The 19259-nt window shown below is 41.2% G+C and overlaps 1 protein-coding gene across 2 annotated transcripts in view; it reads left to right on the forward strand.

The window, feature by feature from the left end:
- Window positions 1-19248, forward strand: part of ralbp1 (ralA binding protein 1) — a 56028-nt gene extending 36780 nt beyond the window's left edge. Inside the window, exon 10 of one of the 2 annotated variants that reach the window (XM_059646230.1) lies at window positions 18595-19248. In XM_059646230.1, coding sequence (XP_059502213.1) covers window positions 18595-18882 — 288 coding nt within the window. In that variant the 3' untranslated portion in view covers window positions 18883-19248. Of the gene's footprint in view, window positions 1-1158; window positions 2410-18594 lie in introns of those variants that run through there. The other variant, XM_048529401.2, reaches the window with a different exon arrangement.
- The last annotated feature ends 11 nt before the right edge of the window (window positions 19249-19259 follow it).

Here is a 19259-nt window from a genome sequence, read left to right on the forward strand (position 1 = left end):
CATTTTCATTAGCCCCTTGCAGTTGTAATTTGTGAAGAATGGCAGCCACGTCTGAGTGACAAACAGCTTTATCTACACAGACACTAGGTATTTTCACTAACTTCCATTGACAGAAGAGGCATCAAAACCAGTTGCTAGAAAAGCTCAGCATGTCTGGCAGCATCAGTGAAGAAAAATGCAGAGTTAACGTTTAGGGTCCGATGACCCTTCATCAGAAACATTAACTCTGATTTTTTTCTTCACGGATGCTGCCAGACCTGCTGAGCTTTTGCAGCAATTTTGTTTTTGCTCCTGATTTACAGCATCCATAGTTCTTTTGGTTGTTATCAAAAACAGTTGGGTTACATACATTTGGTCCATACTAGCTGGCATATGTATAGCTGTTCCTGATACACTTCTGGTCAGCAGCAGAACATCTCAAATGGCATTGATGTCACTGCAGCACATAGAAAAATCATAATTTAGCAGCAGTAATTCATGCTAGTTCACAGGGATCTCAATCCCAAAGAGATTGAGTCCTGCCTCCTTAAGCTAAATGTGTTAAGGCTTTATGCAGGGAGCTTCCACACAGCCCAGCAGGCTTATTGACAGATAATGCACCTCTTGTTTCACCATTTCAAGTCTCACATTATGTAATACATTTTTTTGTTAAAACACTTTTTTAAAATGGTTTTATGAAAATGTGCCCTTAAGCTAAATATTAGAATTAATTCTTCTCATTGGAAGATGATAAATCTTAGTTATCGAAATGTTGTTGTGACATTTTTTCATCATCACTAAATCATTAGATCATGTTATAGAGAGGAAGCAGTTAGGAAATAATGTGGGTACTAGATTTGAGAACTTGTGTTTGGTCAAGGACTGCAGAGACCTAAAAATGGGTAATTTTAACTTCATTGTTAGTCAGCATTGAGTCCGCTTGTCTGTTTAAATATATGCAGCTGGTGCTGTCATAGTGTTAGTGGGACTGTGCATGTGCAAGAAATCCTTCCCCTTTATATTGTGGCAAAAACAAACAGCCTTTCTTTTTGCAATTGATATTTTTTTCATCAGTAGGTACAATCTGCAATGTTCTCGTGATCATCAAGAACACTAAGAGATGAATGCCGTGTGTTGCGGCTCAGGCAGTTTAATATTCACTGTTCCTTCTTGTGTCAGGTGAAGAACAACCACCTGAACCAAGCAATCCACGATGAACGAGAGGCCATCATTGAGCTGCGAGTGCAGCTTCGACTGTTACAGATGCAAAGACTGAAACGAGAGAAACAGACTCAGGAAGATGCGGAGGAACTTGGGGAGAATGCCACTGGTGCTCAGCAGCATAGGGACATAGTAAGCGATGCAAGAGTTGTGCAAGAGCAGCCCAAATCTGTGAAGGAAGCATTGAAACCCTCTCCCAGCAAAGATCGTAAAGAGACCTCAATTTGAAGAGTTCTGCATGACTTGTTGCATTGCAGCTGCACTTAAAACTCTGACCAGAAAGCTGTACAAGCAGTGAACTGTAACAATTCTTATATTCCTTTTCTACAGTTCATTTTTGGTGAATGCAAGTCACAAAATATCCCCAAATAATAAAGTTAAAAGCCATGAGGTGAAATGGTGTTGGTAAGCACATAGAAGGCAAATCTTTTGAGTTTCTTTTAAAATGGAGATGGGGTTTTTGTTTTGTAACAGAGAACTGTGAAAAGTCTCCAGGCCACTCTTTTGTTTTGTAATTATGCATGTGGAAAGTACTTTATTTTAAATTGAAATTTCCCTATTAAAAGAAATCTATATTTCTAGCTGAGGATCAGTCAGTGCCAGGAATGTTCGGGATAGATGCCTTTTAAATAAACACGATTAATTAATACAGATGAGTGATTTAACTAAATTGTCACCAGTGGGCAAAGTTGATAAATGTTACGTGGCTGTCAGTAACCTGTCTTTTTTATTTTATAAGCTCAGTATTTATCATTAATTCAAATGATTGGAGGATATTATATAGATTTCACAGTAATACTGACCTGATTGTGTCCTGGACTTCTGATAGCTCCTGCTTTTGTACAGTTGTTTGCACTGATCCATAATTTAAAATAAAAATAACAAAATGCCCATATGTGCACCTACATGTGTTGAGAATATTCCAGAAAGACTTGAGGCTTTTGTGAAGCATCATTCAGCTCTGGATTGCTGAGAGTTGTTTTTTTATTAATGCAAATAATCTCAGCTGAATAATTCAAGTGCCATTACATTGAAAATTGTTACTATGACAAAAGACAAAAGGCTGCCTGGTGCAAATGTCCTGACAACTTAACCTTTCATCATCATTTAGCTAGTCATAGTCTGTGCTGTTGGAACTTGGAATCTGCCTTCAAAAAAGTAGATTCTGTATGTAATCATTATCTTCTGAATAAAATACCTTTTTCATAATTTGTTCTCTACAAACTATGGATATTGATCGCAAGTCGGCTATTTCAAGAAAGTCTCAACTAGTGTGAATAGAGGGAAGCTGGGCTATTTTCCCTAGAGCGTTGAAGGCTGACAGGTGACCTTATAGAAGTTCATAAAATGATGAAAGGCATGGATAGGGTTTATAGTCAAGGTCTTTTCACTGGGGTTGAGGGAGTGTAAAACCAGAGGGCATAAGTTTAAGGTGAGAGGGGTAAGATTTAAAAGGGACCTCAGGGACAACTTTTCCACGCAGAGGGTGCTGCATGTATGGTTGGAACTGCTAGAGGAAATGGTGGAGGCTGGTATAACTACAACATTTTAAAAGTCATCAGGATGGGTACATGAATAGGAAGGGTTTTGAGGGATACAGGCCAAATACTGGCAAATGGGGTGAGATTAATTTACAATATCTGGTTGGCATGGAAGAGTTGGACCGAAGGTCTGTTTCGGTGCTATCCGTCTCTGTCTCTATATGGACCAGTAGAATGCATCCTTGGATATTAAAGAAAGTAGCCACAGAGACAGTGATTGTACTGGCTTCATGAAGGGGTAATCATGTCTGAAAATTTACAAGAATTTTTTGAGCAAGTAAGTAAAGGTGAAACTGTGGATGTGATACATTTGGATTTTCATATGGCTTTTGATGAGGCACTATACGTTAGGCCATGGTGTTGAGAGTAGTATATTAGTATGGATTGGCTGGCTAACTAAAATAACAGAGAATTGTGCAAAGGCAACCTGTAACTAGTGGAGTGCTACAACAATTTGTGTTGGGGCCACAATTATTTACAATATATATTAATGACTTAAATGAGGAAAGTGAATACTATAACCATGTAACTTGAAAACGCAAAAATAGGTGTATGGCTAGTGGAGTGGAATACTCAAGTCTACAGAAAAAAAAAGGCAGGCTGAGAGAGTGAGCAGCAAATTTGGCAGATGGATTATAATGTAGGAAGATTACAGCAGCTGCATATTACTTAAATGGAGAATGTGCAGAAAGTTACAAAACAGAGAAGTTTGGGAATCCTCATGCATGAATTAGAAAAAGCTAGCATCCAAGTTCAATGGCTAAAAGGGAAGGCAAATGAAATGTTTTATTTCAGAGAGAACAGAGTATAAAAGCGGGTCTTTTGTTGAAACTATACAATGTACTAGTCAGAGCTGGAATACTGTGAATGGTTTTGGGTCCCCTTAACTAAAAAAAGACAAACTGGTATTAGAGCCAGTCCAGAAAACATTCACTAGGTTGATAGCTGGTATGGGGGAATGTCTTATGAGGGAAGGTTCAGGAGGTGGTGGTTTAATGGAGCTTAGAAGCATGAGAGGAGACCTTACTGAAAAATATAGGATTCTTTGGGGAACTTGACAAGATAGATATGGAAAGATTATTTCCCCCAGTGGGACAGTCCAGGACCAGGGAGCATAATCTCAAAATAAGGGATTAACCTTCTAAGACAGTCGATTGTTAAGGCTGTATATTAAGTACATTCAAGGCTGAGATATTTTTAAGGGAATCAAACGTTTTTGGGAAAAGGCAGGAAAGTGGAGTTCAGGATAATCAGATCAGCAATTGAAAGGCACAGCAGATCCAATGGGCTGAATGGCCTACTTCTGCTCCTACGGTCATTCAGTTTTACAGTCTTATGTAGGTATCCTCATGCACCAGACAATGAAAATAAACAGGTGCAGAAAGCAATTTGGAAGGCACATGGTGTCCAAGATGATTTGAGCTCCTAAGTAGGATGTCTTACTACTTAGATGATTGTCAAGTATCAAAGACTAGAGAAGCAACAGGTCCAGCAGATGCCAATGATATCTCACAATGACGTTTACAGCAGTGTCTTTAACAAAAAAAAGGGATTACTGTGAAAATGGTAGTTGATAATTGTATTTTAGCTAATTTGAATGGCATCTCAATTTGAGGTTTTCTGTCTTCTAATTCAAAATGCTGGAAAAAACATTCTAACAATGTCCTTGTAATGAGATCCTGCTTTTAAGACTACCTCCAGTTTACCTGCCAAATACCTTAGTTAAACTTCAGCCAAAAGTTTCAAATAATCCACTGTTGTATCTTGTACTTGCATAAAACTCATAGCAATATTCATAGCTGTCATTAAAATATATGCAATAAACTTCATAAAAACACCTGAACATTCACACACCTGTTTCTTTAAAAGAGACACAGAGCCCTCTTAAATTCAGTGAACCTAGATCCTGGCAAGAGTTGAAACAAATCCGGTCCCAGAATAATGTCTATCTTAATAGTTCATATCACTTTTTCTTTTAACATGGTGATCTTTCACTATAACATAGGCATGCCAGGCAACACATCTCATTTTAATAATAAAACAGTAATCTATTATACAAAATGAAGCCAAATGAAATAAAACAGTTATCTCTACATGACACAGTTTGAAAGATTTCAAAACATATGACAAAACAAAATCCCAATACCAACACTTTACAGTTACTCAAAAATCCACAGATTTCTCTCCTGCCTAATCTGTAAATTTGACTTCACTACTTCACTTCAAACTTTAAAACTGAAATTGCTGGAGAAACTCAGCAGATCTGACAACATCTGTGGAAAGAAAACAGAGTTTAACATTTTGAGTCCACTGAACCTTCTTAACAACTGAAGAACCTACAATTTCTCCAGTAATTTCTGTTTTTGGATGTTTCAGTTCTCCAACTTCCACAGTTCTTTGTTTTATTTTGGTGGCACTTTTCGATTATGCTTCTGTGAACATTCCCTTTGATCTCTGTTAGAACTACGATCTTAGACTTTCTCAGCTTTGAATAAACAATGAAAATTACCAACCAAACTCCCCTGATCTGGAAGTTTCACAAATCCTTTATGCTGAGAACTTATTTTCTTAACTTCTCTGAACAGTTTCCTTTTTCTGTGAGAAACTACTTGCATCCAACCTCAGTTGGATCTCTTTTGAACTTGCCGAAAGCTCTTCAATTCTTTTTAAAAAGACAAAATGCTAATCCTAGCTTTTGCTAATCTAATGGCTCACAATTTTGTTTTCTCCAGTTGTAAACTCCCAACTATAAATTCTTCCATTGACACACCAAGAGGCGTACCCTTAAAATATATAGCTTAGAAAAGGCTTAGTTAAGACTAACCTAATTAATTTTTAAGACCTCTCCACAAAGGTAGACAAACACACATATGCCACCACTCCAGTAATAATGTACTACATATATAGGGTATTAAAAAAAACATTTAAAAGACACTGAAATTGGCAAATACATTAGACTGGAGCTGCCTTTGTATTGTATTGTATTGGTTCATGTGGGCAAGAACTGAGGAAGCCTAGCAAGCTTTAACCTTGACAAAAGAGCATAAGAATGCAACAGGGGTTGTTAGGAAAGAAATGGAAGAAACCATGAATTGAATAGTATTTTTTGTGAGAATGTGTACATTTAGTAACCTAAAGGCACTGACACATGCATAGGAATGTTCTAGTCTGTGTGGCTTTGAAGAAAAATTCTTCCACATTCTTTCAACAGGTAAACAGGAGCAAACCTGTGAAAGGGATGACCATTTAAAATGGAGGGTGGGGGTGAAACCAATGTAGGTCACTTTTACTTCTAAATCATTCACAGGATGTGGGTGTCGCTGGCCAGGCAGCATTTATTTCCCATCCCTAATTGCCCAGAGGGCAGTTAAGAGTCAACCACATTGCTGTGTCACATGTAGGCCAGATCTGGTGAGGATGACCGTTTCCTTCCCTAAAGGACTTTAGTGAACCAGATGGGGTTTTCCTGACAATGGATTTACAGCCATCATTAGATTCTTAATTGTAGATATTTGTTGAATTAAAATTCCACCATCTGCAACGGTGGGATTCAAACCCGGGTTCCCAGAACGTTATCTGGGTTGCTGGAATTAACAGGCCAGAATAACATCACTAGGCCATCACCATCCTGATATACAATAGTTGAAAAATAATCAGCTGTGGTATAAAATACAGGTAATAACATTCTGGAAGAGTTGAAATTTAAGAGTTTGGGAGCTGTTTGGAATAGTTGATTCTTGAAGTGATGAATGCATTGGTGAGTTTCAGCAACCGATTCGGTGAGGTGATGAGGAGGCATGCACTGCGAGTGAGTGGTAATGATATTGAGTGATTTTTTTTCCCCAATGTGCTTCATTCTGAAATTGAGCAGTCTGGATAATTAGAACCACATGTGGGAGTCTTTGGTGAGAGCTGCCGTGTAGCCCAATGTCTCTCCTAAATGTTTTTAACTGACAAAAATTGTGATTGATCCAGGACCGGGTAGCAGACATCCTTGACAGGGCTCGTAACTGTCAGTGTACCCCATGAAATTGATCCTATGATTGGAGAATGTCATAGGATAGGATTTATGACAAGTTGGTATAGATTATTGGGCACAATTCAGAGCTAACATTGCAGCAGTAGCAGGAAGCTATGTCTGGGTATGGTCTTGCAATCATTAGATAGGTAAGCATCAAACTGCAGCTGTTGTCAACTAGAATGGGCAAAGCTTATTTTGAAGAGGCTCTGGAAATCATATGAAAGATCATAAATGCTCAAGAACCTAACCATTAACATGACAACTTTTGTGAGAAATATTATGAATGTAAGGGTTTGGTGATGTGGGGGCATGGGGGATGTGAGGTAAATACAGCGATCTCTATCCTGTTTTGATTCCCTTAGAGAGTGCAAGTTTTTTAAAAACTGACTCAATGAAAGCAATTGCAGGACAAGAGCGCACTTTCTAAAACCTTTGCTGTAACATTCAAACCAACAGCAACTTGATTTAAGCATGAATTAAATAGACAAAATGATACTTAAACTAGAAGGGTAAATTTTACTTTCGAAATATAACAAGTTGCGGAGCTGGATGAACACAGCAGGCCAAGCAGCATCAGAGGAGCAGGAAAGCTGACGGTTCAGGAGACCCTTCGTTAGAAATGCATTAAAGCCGTTGCATAGCGTCTCCCACCACACAAAAAATGTCAGGAGTCGGTACCACAGCCGGGCTTTCAACCAACTGCTTGACTCGGTTTGAGTCTTCAGGAAAGGCCAACTTCAATGAACCCTCCCTCTAGTCGTCCAAATATTGACCACCGATTTCTAGAGAATCTTGTGTCCAACTCATTGAATAATCTCCATTTAACAGTCAGGTCAGCTCTGGCAAAATTCTCTTCCTTGGAGAGATAGTTTCTTCCAGTATCTGGACTGAAACACCCTTGTGTGGACTTCTACATGAACAGTTATTTCTGGTTTCACAGCAGCAGCTTGTGTTCAGAGCCATGTGCAGACAGTAAGTCAATACACCTATTGTTTGTGTATTTGGTCTCTCTTCTTCAGTTCTCATCCCCATGGTAGCCTGAGAGCTAATGTCTTTTTCTCAACTGAGATGTTTGCTGGAAATTCCAATTACTCCTTTTACAGAATCCTCCTGCATTTTGTATTTAAAGGGAGCTTCACGAGAGGAAAATACAAGCCTTTAACCGATCAGCAATATTCAACTCATCCCTCTCTGTTGTTCTTTCCTAAAACTGGGATATAATTACTTCATGGTACAATTTAAAATAGGTGCAAATAAAGTGCACATATAATCTATTCCACGTCTAAAACCATGGGCTTGAGAACCTGGACCTCAGTAATTGGACTGAGTGCATCTCATTTCCTAAGTTTGTCTTCTGTTTCTTAAGCTGGTGGCCTATTTCCTCCTTTATTCATAAAGATGGAGTACCTTAGTTTTGAAGAAAGGGCAGTTGTTTGCAGCATAGAAGGTTGAGAGGGGGGTTTTGACAGAGTGTATAAGATTATGAGGGGCATAGACAGGTAGATAAAAACCAGCTGTTCCTCTTAGCTAGAGGATCAATAACAAGAAGGAACGTGTTTAAAATGAAAAGCAGGAGGTTTAGAGAGAACTTGAAATTATTTTTGCTCAGAGGATGGTGATATTGTGGAAGGTTCTACCTGAGAGGGCAGCAGAGGTGGGAAAGCCTCACAACTTTTACAAAGTACTTGGATGAGTACTTCAACTGTCATAGTATTCAAGACCATGAGTCAAGTCCTAGAAAGTGGGACTGGTGTGGATTTTGATATTTTAGCAGTACAGACTCAATAGGCCAAAGGGCCTCTTCTGTACTACATCTCTCTATGATTTACCTCCTTAGTGCACCACAATTCTCTGTTTTGCAAGTCACTGGAAGATGCTCGAGTTTCTTTCTCTTAACGTCCAAAGAATTGTATTTGTCCCTTGGTGATCATCTGCAGATGTTCTTCCTTTTAAAACATCAAGCTCCAATATCAGTGGCAAACCTATGCTGTACAGTCTCTTCAAGGTGACTATGTCTTTCCTGAGATACAACAGAGTATAGATCAAAATAGGGTCTGCCAAAAGTTCCTCACAGTTGCCATTCTGCTTCATTTTGGAAAAAACTTGATTTGTTTTTATCCATAGTGGATGGCTTTGTGTTTCCTCGTATATCAACTTTTGTTATAATTCATTATAGGGATGTGGACTTTGCAGGCTCAACCAGCATCTAATGCTCTCCCTCCAACATCCACAGACTTGAAGATACAAATGATCTTTCTTTCACAAACATGGTTTTTTTAATTCACTCATGGGATGTGGGTGTCACTGGCTGTCCAACCCTAGATGCCCTTGAGACGGTAGTGGTGAGCTGCCTTCTTAATCTCTACAGTCCATATGCTGTGGGTAGTTTAAAGGAGGAAGAGAATCTTTGATTTGACTTATTATTATCACATACTGAGATACAGTGAGAAGTATTGTTTTGCGTGCTAACCAGACAAATCATACTTTACCTGGTTAAAGCAGATTAATGGAACAGAATTCAGAATATAGTGTTACAGCTATAGAGAAGGTGCAGAGAAAGATCAACTCTAATGCAGAGCTGTGCATATGTCTGATAAAAGCAGGAGAGAAGCTGTTCTTAGACCTGTTGGTATGTGTTTTCAAACTTTTGTATCTTCTGCCCAACAGGAGAGGGTGGTAGACAGCATAACCATAATGGAAGGGAGTCTTTAATTATGTTGGTTGCTTTCCCCAGGCAGTGGGACGTGTACATGGAGTTAATGGATTGAAGGCTGGTTTTCATGATAGACTGGGCTGCATTCACAACTCTCTATAATTTCTTGTGGTGTAGGGTAGAGCTGTTGCCGTACCAAGCTGTGATGCACCCAGATAGGATATTTTCATCGGGCATCTGTAAAAATTGGAAAGAGTCACTGGTAAGATTCCTTGACTCGCATTGATGTGACTGGACCAGGACAGATGGTTTGTGATATTTCCTCCTGGGAACTCGAAGCGCTTGACCATCTCCACCTCAGCATCATTCGTACAGATAGCAGCATGTCCTCCATTCCACTTCCTGAAGTTAATGACAAGCTCCTTCATTTTGTTGACAGTGAGGGAGGCATTTACACCACGCCACTAAGCTGTCCATCTCTTTCCTGTTCTCTGTCTTGGCATTGTTTGAGATCAAACCCTGGTGCCATCAGCAAATTTGTAAATGGAGTTCAAGCTGAAATTGGCCACACAGTCATGAGTGTATCAGGAGCATAGTGTAGGAGTGAGTGCATAGTTTTGTAGGGCACTCATGTTGAGGATTATCATGGAGGAGGTAGTGTTGCCTATCCTTACTGATTGCAGTCTGTGGGTCAAGAAGTTGAGGATCCAGTTTCAGAGAGGGGAGTAGAGTCTCAGAGTTTGGAGATTAGTTTGTTTGGAATTATGGTGTTGAAGGCAGAGCTAAAGTCACTAAATAGGAATAAAAACTGAAAGAACTGCAGGTGCCGTAAATCAGGAACAAAAAGTTGCTGGAAAATCTCAGCAGGTCTGGCAACTTTTTTTGCCTTCACAGATGCTAATGTTTCGGGACCGGTGACCCTTGTTCTGAGGCCCCTTAAGTTCTGAGGGTCACCAGACTTGAAACATTAACTCAAGTTTTTTTCCTTCACAGATGCTCCCAGACCTGCTGAGCTTTTCCAGCAACTTTTTGTTACTGATTTGTGGCATCTGCAATTCTTTCAGTTTTTATTCAATACATAGGAGTCTGATGTAGGTGTCCTTGTTATCCAGATGTTCAAGGGACGAGTGTTGGGCTGGAGAGATGGTGTCTACCATGGATGTACTGTGAGGGCAGGTGAATTGTAGTGGATCAAGACATTCTGGGAGGCTGGAGTTGATGTGTGCCATTACCAAGAAGGTTAAGAGGTGACCTAATAGAGACATACAAGATGATATAAGGATTAGATAGGGTCCCTTTCTCCTCGAATGGTGATGGCTAGCACGAGGGCTTTAAATTGAGGGTGATAGATATAGGACAGATGTCAGAGGTAGGTTCTTTACTCAAAGAGTAGTAAGGGTGTGGAATGCCCTGCCTGCAACAGTAGTGGACTCGCCAACCTTAAGGGCATTTAAATGGTCATTGGATAAACATATGGATGATAATGGAATAGTGTAGGTTAGATGGGCTTCAGAATGGTTTCACGGGTCAGCGCAACATTAAGGGCCGAAGTGCCTGTACTGCGCTGTAATGTTTTATGTTCTATTACTAACCTCTTGAAGCACTTTCTAATGATGTTAGAACCATGAGTGGTAGTCATTAAGACACGCTGCCTGATTTTTCTTTGGCACTGGGCAACCATCTACAATAAGAAAGAAACTAACCACTGCAACTTGACATTCTTGAAGCAGGTGGGAACTTCACATTGTAGTAAGGAGGTTAAAGATGTCTGCAAATACTCCTACCAGTTGGTCCGTGCAGGATTTGTGTGCACTGCGGGGCACTCTGACCAGGCCAGTTGCGTTCCATGGATCTCCATCCAGGCCAGTTGCTTTCTGTAGTTGTTCCTGGGGTCTCATGGACAAGATTAGCATTGGAAGAAAATGAGAAAAGGTACAAAGAAACAAGTGGCTGATGATCTCCAGGATAGGGCAGATGGAGCATGCAGGCAAATTTGACTTGGTGGGTAATAAAGGAGAAAACAAAACGGCAAAAGCAATTGAACAAGATGGCTTCATTTAGGTATGTGGGCTTCGCTGACGAGCAGCATTTATTGCCCTTCCATAGTGCCTTCCTGAACCACTGCAGTCCACATGGTGTAGGTTGACCCATAATACCCTTACAAGCAGATTTCCAGGATTATGACTGAATGACTTTGAAGGAACAATAGTATATTTCCAAATCAAGATGGCGAGTGGCTTGGAAGGGAACTTGGTGTTCCCATTTATCTGCCCTTGTCCTTCTGCATGAATGTGATCATGGGTTTGCAAAGTACTGCCTAGGAAGCCTTTCAGAATTACTGCAGTGCATCTTGTAGATAGTACACATGGCCGCCACTGAGTTTCGGTGGGGGACTAAGTCGATGTGGTGCCAATCAAGCGGGCTGCTTTGTGCTGGATGGTGCTAAGTTCCTTGAATATTATTGGAGCTGCACCCATCCAGGCGAAGGAAGTATTCCATCTCACTCCTGACCTGTGCCTCATTGACTGTGGACAGTTTTTGAGTGTCAGGAAGTAAGCTACTCATTGCAGAATCCTGGCCTGTGTGCTGCCCTTGCATTTGTTTGCTTGTTAGTTAAGGCTTTGGTCAGCGGAAATCCCTAGGATGTTGCTAATATAGTAAAACTATTAAATGTCATGTTGCAATGGTTACGTTCTTTCTTATTATAGCTGGTAATGGTCAGGCACATTTGTGTTGCAAATATGATGCAGCAATTGTCAGCCTAGGCCTGGATATGGTCCACAGCTTGCTACATTTAGACATAAACCTCTTTAGTACTAGAGGTGTCACAAATGGCGTACATTGTATAATTGTTGATGAAAAGCCCCGTTTTGGACCTTATGATGGTGAGAAGGTCATTCCCACTTCTGACCTTATGATTGTGGGAAGCAGCTGAGGACACCACACTGAGAAACTCCTGGAGAAATGTCCTGGAGCTGAGATTGACTGATCTCCAAAAACCACAACCATCTTTCTCTATACCAGGTAAGACTATATCCAGCAGACAGCATCACCTGGATCTGATTGCCAGTGAGTGTAATTCTGCGATAGCTCCTTGATATTACAGTCAGTCACTCTCACCTCACTGCTGTTTGAACCTAGACTGTAATGAGGTCAGGAGCAGAGTGCTATTGGTGGAACCAAAAATGAACGTTAGTCCGTAAGTTAAATGCAATTACTGCTTGATAGCAAGGTTAATGACCCTTCCATCACCTCATTGATGATGGAGAGGAAACATGGCTGGGTTGAATTTATCCTTGTTTGCACACAGAATACATTTAGGTAATTTTGTGCCTTGCTGAGTAAATGCTAGTGTGGCTTTTTTTTTTAAAGTTACAAAGATTTATGCAAACTCTTTGCACTTACTGGAGATGGAGGAGGAAGGGAAATTGCTTTAAGAAGATGGTTGTTGTCTTGCCATGACTTTGGAGGAGTTGAGCACAGACCTATTAACCTACTTGAAGTGGTCTTCAAGAATAATGCTGACATAAAAGAATGAACAAATCTGAAATTTGAAGCATTCACACTTGCACAAATAACTGATAATGGACACGAGGATGTCCCTGTTATGTACAAATGTCAATAGTAGCATCTATTTGTAATTCCTTATGATTTATGTTAAGACCGATGGACAGTTTAAAACGTGGGCGGGCCTAAATATTACACTGCACCACTCATCCTCTGGAGAATACACAGGCTTTAAACAGGATTTAATATTTGGAGGAGAGGTGGGGAGTAGTACAAGGGAAGAGAAAATTCATGCACTCATTCACTGAAGGAACTGTGCAATCAAATAATCTGGGCAGCTGAGTGGAATCTGCAGGCTATGAATGTGGGATATACTTTTCCAATGCTCACGTGAATGGCAAGAGATCAGAATGAAGATCACCTGTAGCACCAGAGAGAAACCAGATCAATGATCCTTGAAAATAATAAACAAATTCAGATTCCCGGAAGTAGAATTGAATGGAATTATATTAACTCAAGTGAAGTCATTGTGGACTCCTGGCCACACAGTGAAGCCCATGCAGACTGAAGGCAAAGTGCAGCACGGCCTGGGTTGGAAGGCCTATTGTTCTGAACATACCTCTTTATTATTGTAATTTAGTCCTAAGATTTTGTACTTTTGCACCTAAAATAACACAAAGATTTATAATAGCAGACTTATTTCTATATTTTTCTTTCTTTCCCTAAGAATTATTTCTTAATAATCTGTACCTGAGCACCTTTCTACCTAAAAGGGTGCTGAAAGCAGCAACTTGTAAACTTTTCACTGTAGTCACATGAATGCACGTGACAATAATGATAATTCTAACTTCCAGAAAGTCCTGTTCCACTAGCACCATGTGTTTGGTGACCTGCATTGACATGCAATGTCAAAATTCACTGTTTTCAAACCATTTGGGGGCATCACCCCTCCTTACCGCCCTCCAATCTCCTTAATGGCCTGACATCTTGGAGCTCACATGAAATTCTCAGGATGTTTCATTGTGTTGAATTTGCCAGGCTAGCTTGAATTATGTAAAAACATGAATGTGCATGGTTATAGTACAACAGGAGAATACTAGGACAGGAATGTACTTTAGACTGGATGCAAGCTGACGAGATGTTCAATCCTGTATCAGAGATAATGGGAACTGCAGATGCTGGAGAATCCAAGATAATAAAATGTGAGGCTGGATGAACACAGCAGGCCAAGCAGCATCTCAGGAACACAAAAGCTGACGTTTCGGGCCTGGATCCTTCATCAGAGAGGGGGATGGGGTGAGGGTGGTGGAATAAATAGGGAGAGAGGGGGAGGCGGACCGAAGATGGAGAGAAAAGAAGATAGGTGGAGAGAGTATAGGTGGGGAGGTAGGGAGGGGATAGGTCAGTTCAGGGAAGATGGACAGGTCAAGGAGGTGGGATGAGGTTAGTAGGTAGGAGATGGGGGTGCGGCTTGGGGTGGGAGGAAGGGATGGGTGAGAGGAAGAACTGGTTAGGGAGGCAGAGACAGGTTGGACTGGTTTTGGGATGCAGTGGGTGGAGGGGAAGAGCTGGGCTGGTTGTGTGGTGCAGTGGGGGGAGGGGACGAACTGGGCTGGTTTAGGGATGCAGTGGGGGAAGGGGAGATTTTGAAGCTGGTGAAGTCCACATTGATACCATTAGGCTGCAGGGTTCCCAAGCGGAATATGAGTTGCTGTTCCTGCAACCTTCGGGTGGCATCATTGTGGCACTGCAGGAGGCCCATGATGGACATGTCATCTAAAGAATGGGAGGGGGAGTGGAAATGGTTCTCAACAAACAACTGCACCTCCCAGTCGCAAACCATTCCTCCCACCTTCCTCCCACCCCAAGCCACACCCCCATCTCCTACCTACTAACCTCATCCCACCTCCTTGACCTGTCCGTCTTCCCTGGACTGACCTATCCCCTCCCTACCTCCCCACCTATACTCTCTCCACCTATCTTCTTCTCTCTCCATCTTCGGTCCGCCTCCCCCTCTCTCCCTATTTATTCCAGCACCCTCACCCCATCCCCCTCTCTGATGAAGGGTCTAGGCCCGAAACGTCAGCTTTTGTGCTCCTGAGATGCTGCTTGGCCTGCTGTGTTCATCCAGCCTCACATTTTATTATCTTAGATGTTCAATCCTCCATAGTTAAAAAAGAATTAGGACAGCTTCAGAGGATGACAGACATTAAAGATACTTCATCAACATAGTAAGGAGAGTCTAGTCTTACCAAAACTATTGATGGAGTCCAAGAATTACTATAATGAGAAAGTAAGCTCAGAGATCATCAAGATACAGTTGATTCTGCTATGACACTTGTTCCAGAATGCGCATTAGCCAGAACGTGACTAATGAAGAGGGGGACGCGATTTCTAAAATGCAGACTTGTGTTGGCTGTAATGAGTACACATTGACATGACAATTGTTTTTCAAGCTTTGTCCTGAGCATGTGCGATGTTAGCACTGAAAGAGTCTCATCACACAAGCATTTTGCAGATTTTGTTGTGAAGTGTGTTCTGTTTCTTTCTTGCAAATTGTACCATGTTACCCACAAAAAGGCAAGGACAAAGTGACAAGACTTTCAGCAAGAAACATCCTGGTGATAAAAGTGTAGGTGGTGAATATAAAAGAAAGGCTATAACACTGGAAGAGAACCTTGATGCTATAAAGCGTTTTGAGTGTAATGAGAGAACATGTGATATAGTTCATGTAACAGGAATAAAGGAGTCTACCTTACACACCATTAGAGACAATGCAGAAAAGATTAAAAGCAAGCTGTATTGCTGGAACAAGCCTGAGTGCTAGCAAATCTGCAAGGTCACAGACAAAGGAACTTGAGGAGATGGAACGGTTTCTAAGCGTGTGGCTGGAAGATCAAACAAAAAAAGGCAATCTGGGAACACCTTCCTCACCATAAAAGAGAAAGCCTTATCAATTTATGAAGATCAAAGAAAAAAAAGCTGAGAAAAAGAAAATTTTGCAGATGTGCCTGCCTTTAGTTCTAGCAGTGACTGGTTTGCTGGTTTTAAGAATTGCTATGCTTTTCATAAGGTAAAGTGGTAAAGCATGACTATAAATGACTTACTACCTAACAGCAGCTGACTAGTGGAACACTGCCACCTAGTGCATACTGAGTTGGTTGACTCAGTGGGCAGTAGATGGAGCCAAACCAGAATTAGGAAAGATGAAAGTGCGTTTAACAAATCAAGCTTTTATTTGAGGTCACATGTGGATAAATGTCTGTGGATGGTTCCTATAAATGAATGGTCTTTCAGAATCCATTTGATAAGGTTCCACACAATAACTTTAGTCATTCTATTTCAAAAGGTTGGAGGAATTAGAGGGCCAATGGGAGGCTGACAAGCATCCCAATTTCAATTATAATATTTGATTTCAGGAAAATCAATGCGTTGAATTTAGAAAAAGTGGTATGTTCAAGATTGAGAACAGGAATAGAATCATTATGAAAAAACTCCATTTTATTGTTACATTTCACAATTGTGAAAAGTCAAAGATTATACACTCTGGATGTAAAGAGAGAATTGGAATAAAGCCGTAATGATTTTTAAAAAAAAACTGGTGGAATAGATGATTGTATGTCACGTAAAGACATCTCTCAAAGATGGCACAGGTACAAAATGCAACAGAAATCGATTCACAGAATTTTATCCTTTATCTTAATATCTTTCCTATAGCAGGGAGACTGTGTTGTGAAACTCAAGACACTTCAACAATGAATTACAAGGATGTTGTCAGGGTTGGAGGGTTTGAGCTAAAGAGGGAGGTTGACTAGACTGGGGCTACTTTCCCTGAAGCATTGGAGGCTGAGGGGCAATATTCTAGAAGTTTCTAAAATCACAAGGAACATGGATAGACAAGATTTTCTACCCAGGCTGGAGATGTCCAAAACTAGGGAGTATAGTTTTAAGGCGAGACGGGAAAGATTTAAAAGGGGCCTAAGGGGCAACATTTTCATGCAGAGGATGGTGTGTGTAAGGGAGGAGTTGCCAGAGGTAGGGATGAAGGAGGCTGGTACAATGACAACATTTAAAAGCCATCGGAATGGGTATATGAATAGGAAGGGTTTAGAGGGATATGGGCCAAATGCTGACAGATGGGACTAGATTAATTTAGAATATCTGGTCAGCATGGGTGAGTGGGACCGACGAGTCTTCTTCCGTACTGTACATCTCTGTCTCGAAGATAATGCGAACTGTGGAATTCAAGGCAAAACTTGTGCAAAAAGGGTAATAGCTACACTTGTGGAGCCATTGTCAGATTCCATTATCGAGTACAGCATTCAGTTTGGTACCCTAGGAAGAATATATTGGCCTTAGCGCGTATACGGCTGCAATCCATCAAATGATTAAATTGCAATGTTTGGCATATTTGCTAGATAGTTGAGAAGATTGAGGGGTATGAATTGTAAAACATCACAGCAGGAGATCAATCATCCAATAGCAGTCCTTCAAAACCCGTGACCAAATCTGCCTCGGCCACTGTCTGAGGCAGCCCACGCAGATGCTAACAATAAAGTGAAGAACTCGAGATGCTGTAGATCTGAAACTAAAATAAAAATTACTGCAAAAACATAGCAGCTCTGGTAACATCTGTGGGAAGAAAGCAGAGTTAATGTTGAGGCCAGTGACTCTTCTTCCGATCTTCCAGATGCTCACAACTTAATTTGTAAAAAAACTTCCCCTAAGATCACCTTCAGATTTTTTTGACCCTTTTACCAACTGGAAGATTTTACCCCACCTCCAGTCTACTCTGTTCAGGCCCTTTACAATTTTGAGTAGCTCTATCAATTTTTCTTTTAGAGAAGTTTCAATTTCTCCGCACAGAGTCTTCACTGCTCACTGACACTCAGTTAGGTTTTCTAGTTAGGTCAGCTTCTGACCTCATTAGAGCCCCTGATCGAAACATGGGCAAAACAGCTGAACTTCAGGGGTGAAGCGATAGTGACTGCCTGGACATCAAGGCAGTATTTCACTAAGAATTACCAAATATATATCAGGGAAAACACTCTGCTGGTTGAAATTCTTCCAAATGCAAATCTAGAAATCCACAAACACCATTCCACGACCTCATGAAATATTTAAACACTCGATAGTCTGTCTACCATCTGCAAAGGTATGTCAAAAGCATGATACGACAGTGCTCATTTGCCTGCATCAGTGCAGCTGCAATAACACGAGACACTTGACACCATCTGCTAAACTGGCACCACACCCTCTGGCATTGACACTCTTTAACAACAGTGTGATCTAAAAGATGCACTGCAGAAATTCACCAAGGCTATTTAAGCAGCAGCTTCCAACCCTCTTCTGTCTGGATGGAATTACCCTCCGAACTTGGAAATAGATAGCTGCTCCTTCAGTGTCACTGGGGGAAAAATCCTAGAATTTCCTCCCAAATGACATTACGAGTTTGCCCACACAGCATGGACGGTGGAGGCTCAAGGCTCACTTCACCATCACCACCTCCTCAAAGTAGGCTTGGACAATAAATACTGGCCCAACAGGATTGCGTGCTGGGTCTTGCCTGGGGCCCAATCATCCCCGTGTGCTTCCTGTCATTTACTTGTGCTTCATTTTCCTTTTATTTTCGTCTTTCTTTTCCTTCTTTTCTGTGGTGGGCTGGTTGGCAGCACTGGTGCAGCAGTAAGAGCGGGCTGCATTTGCAGTGGAGGACGTGGATTCTTCTGGCAACAGGAGGCAGCAGCAGTGAGGGAGGATGTTTTCCCAGCAATAGGAAGGGGTGGCGCACAAGGTCGTTCTCCTGCCATTCGGGGCCAGTGAAAGCAGCAGCAGCAAAGGTTATTATCCTGGAGTTTGGGACTAGCAGCAGTGACAACGCTCCTCTAGCGATCGGTACTGGCGGCAGTGGACTCTTCAAGATGGCAGCACCAGCAAGGGGACATCTGCAGCCAAAGTGAGACTTGTGATCTGGTGGCAGCCTGGAGCCAGGGACTTGGTCACAAGGTGAGTGTGGGTTCCATGGTGTCAGCCATTGGCGAAGAGATGGTGCCTAAAGTGGGACGACTCCAACGTTGGTATGTTCGGCAAAGCAGAGGTCTCTTAAGACTAGCTATCGGCATGGACTGGGTCAGAAAGACTGATATGCTGAATTTTTTTTGCTCGATCTTCCTAATTTATTCCTATGACCTATGATGTTGGACTATTTATTTCTTTACCTTTCTAATTTCTTTTGTTCCCTACAAACTTGTTCTTGAGTATCTGTACCTTGGTACCTTTGTACCTAAGATGACACTGTAATGTTGCAACTGTACACTTTTCATTGCACTCACTCGAG

Source organism: Stegostoma tigrinum, chromosome 5 (assembly GCF_030684315.1).
Source record: "Stegostoma tigrinum isolate sSteTig4 chromosome 5, sSteTig4.hap1, whole genome shotgun sequence".
In the NCBI taxonomy this organism is placed as follows: Eukaryota; Metazoa; Chordata; class Chondrichthyes; order Orectolobiformes; family Stegostomatidae; genus Stegostoma; species Stegostoma tigrinum.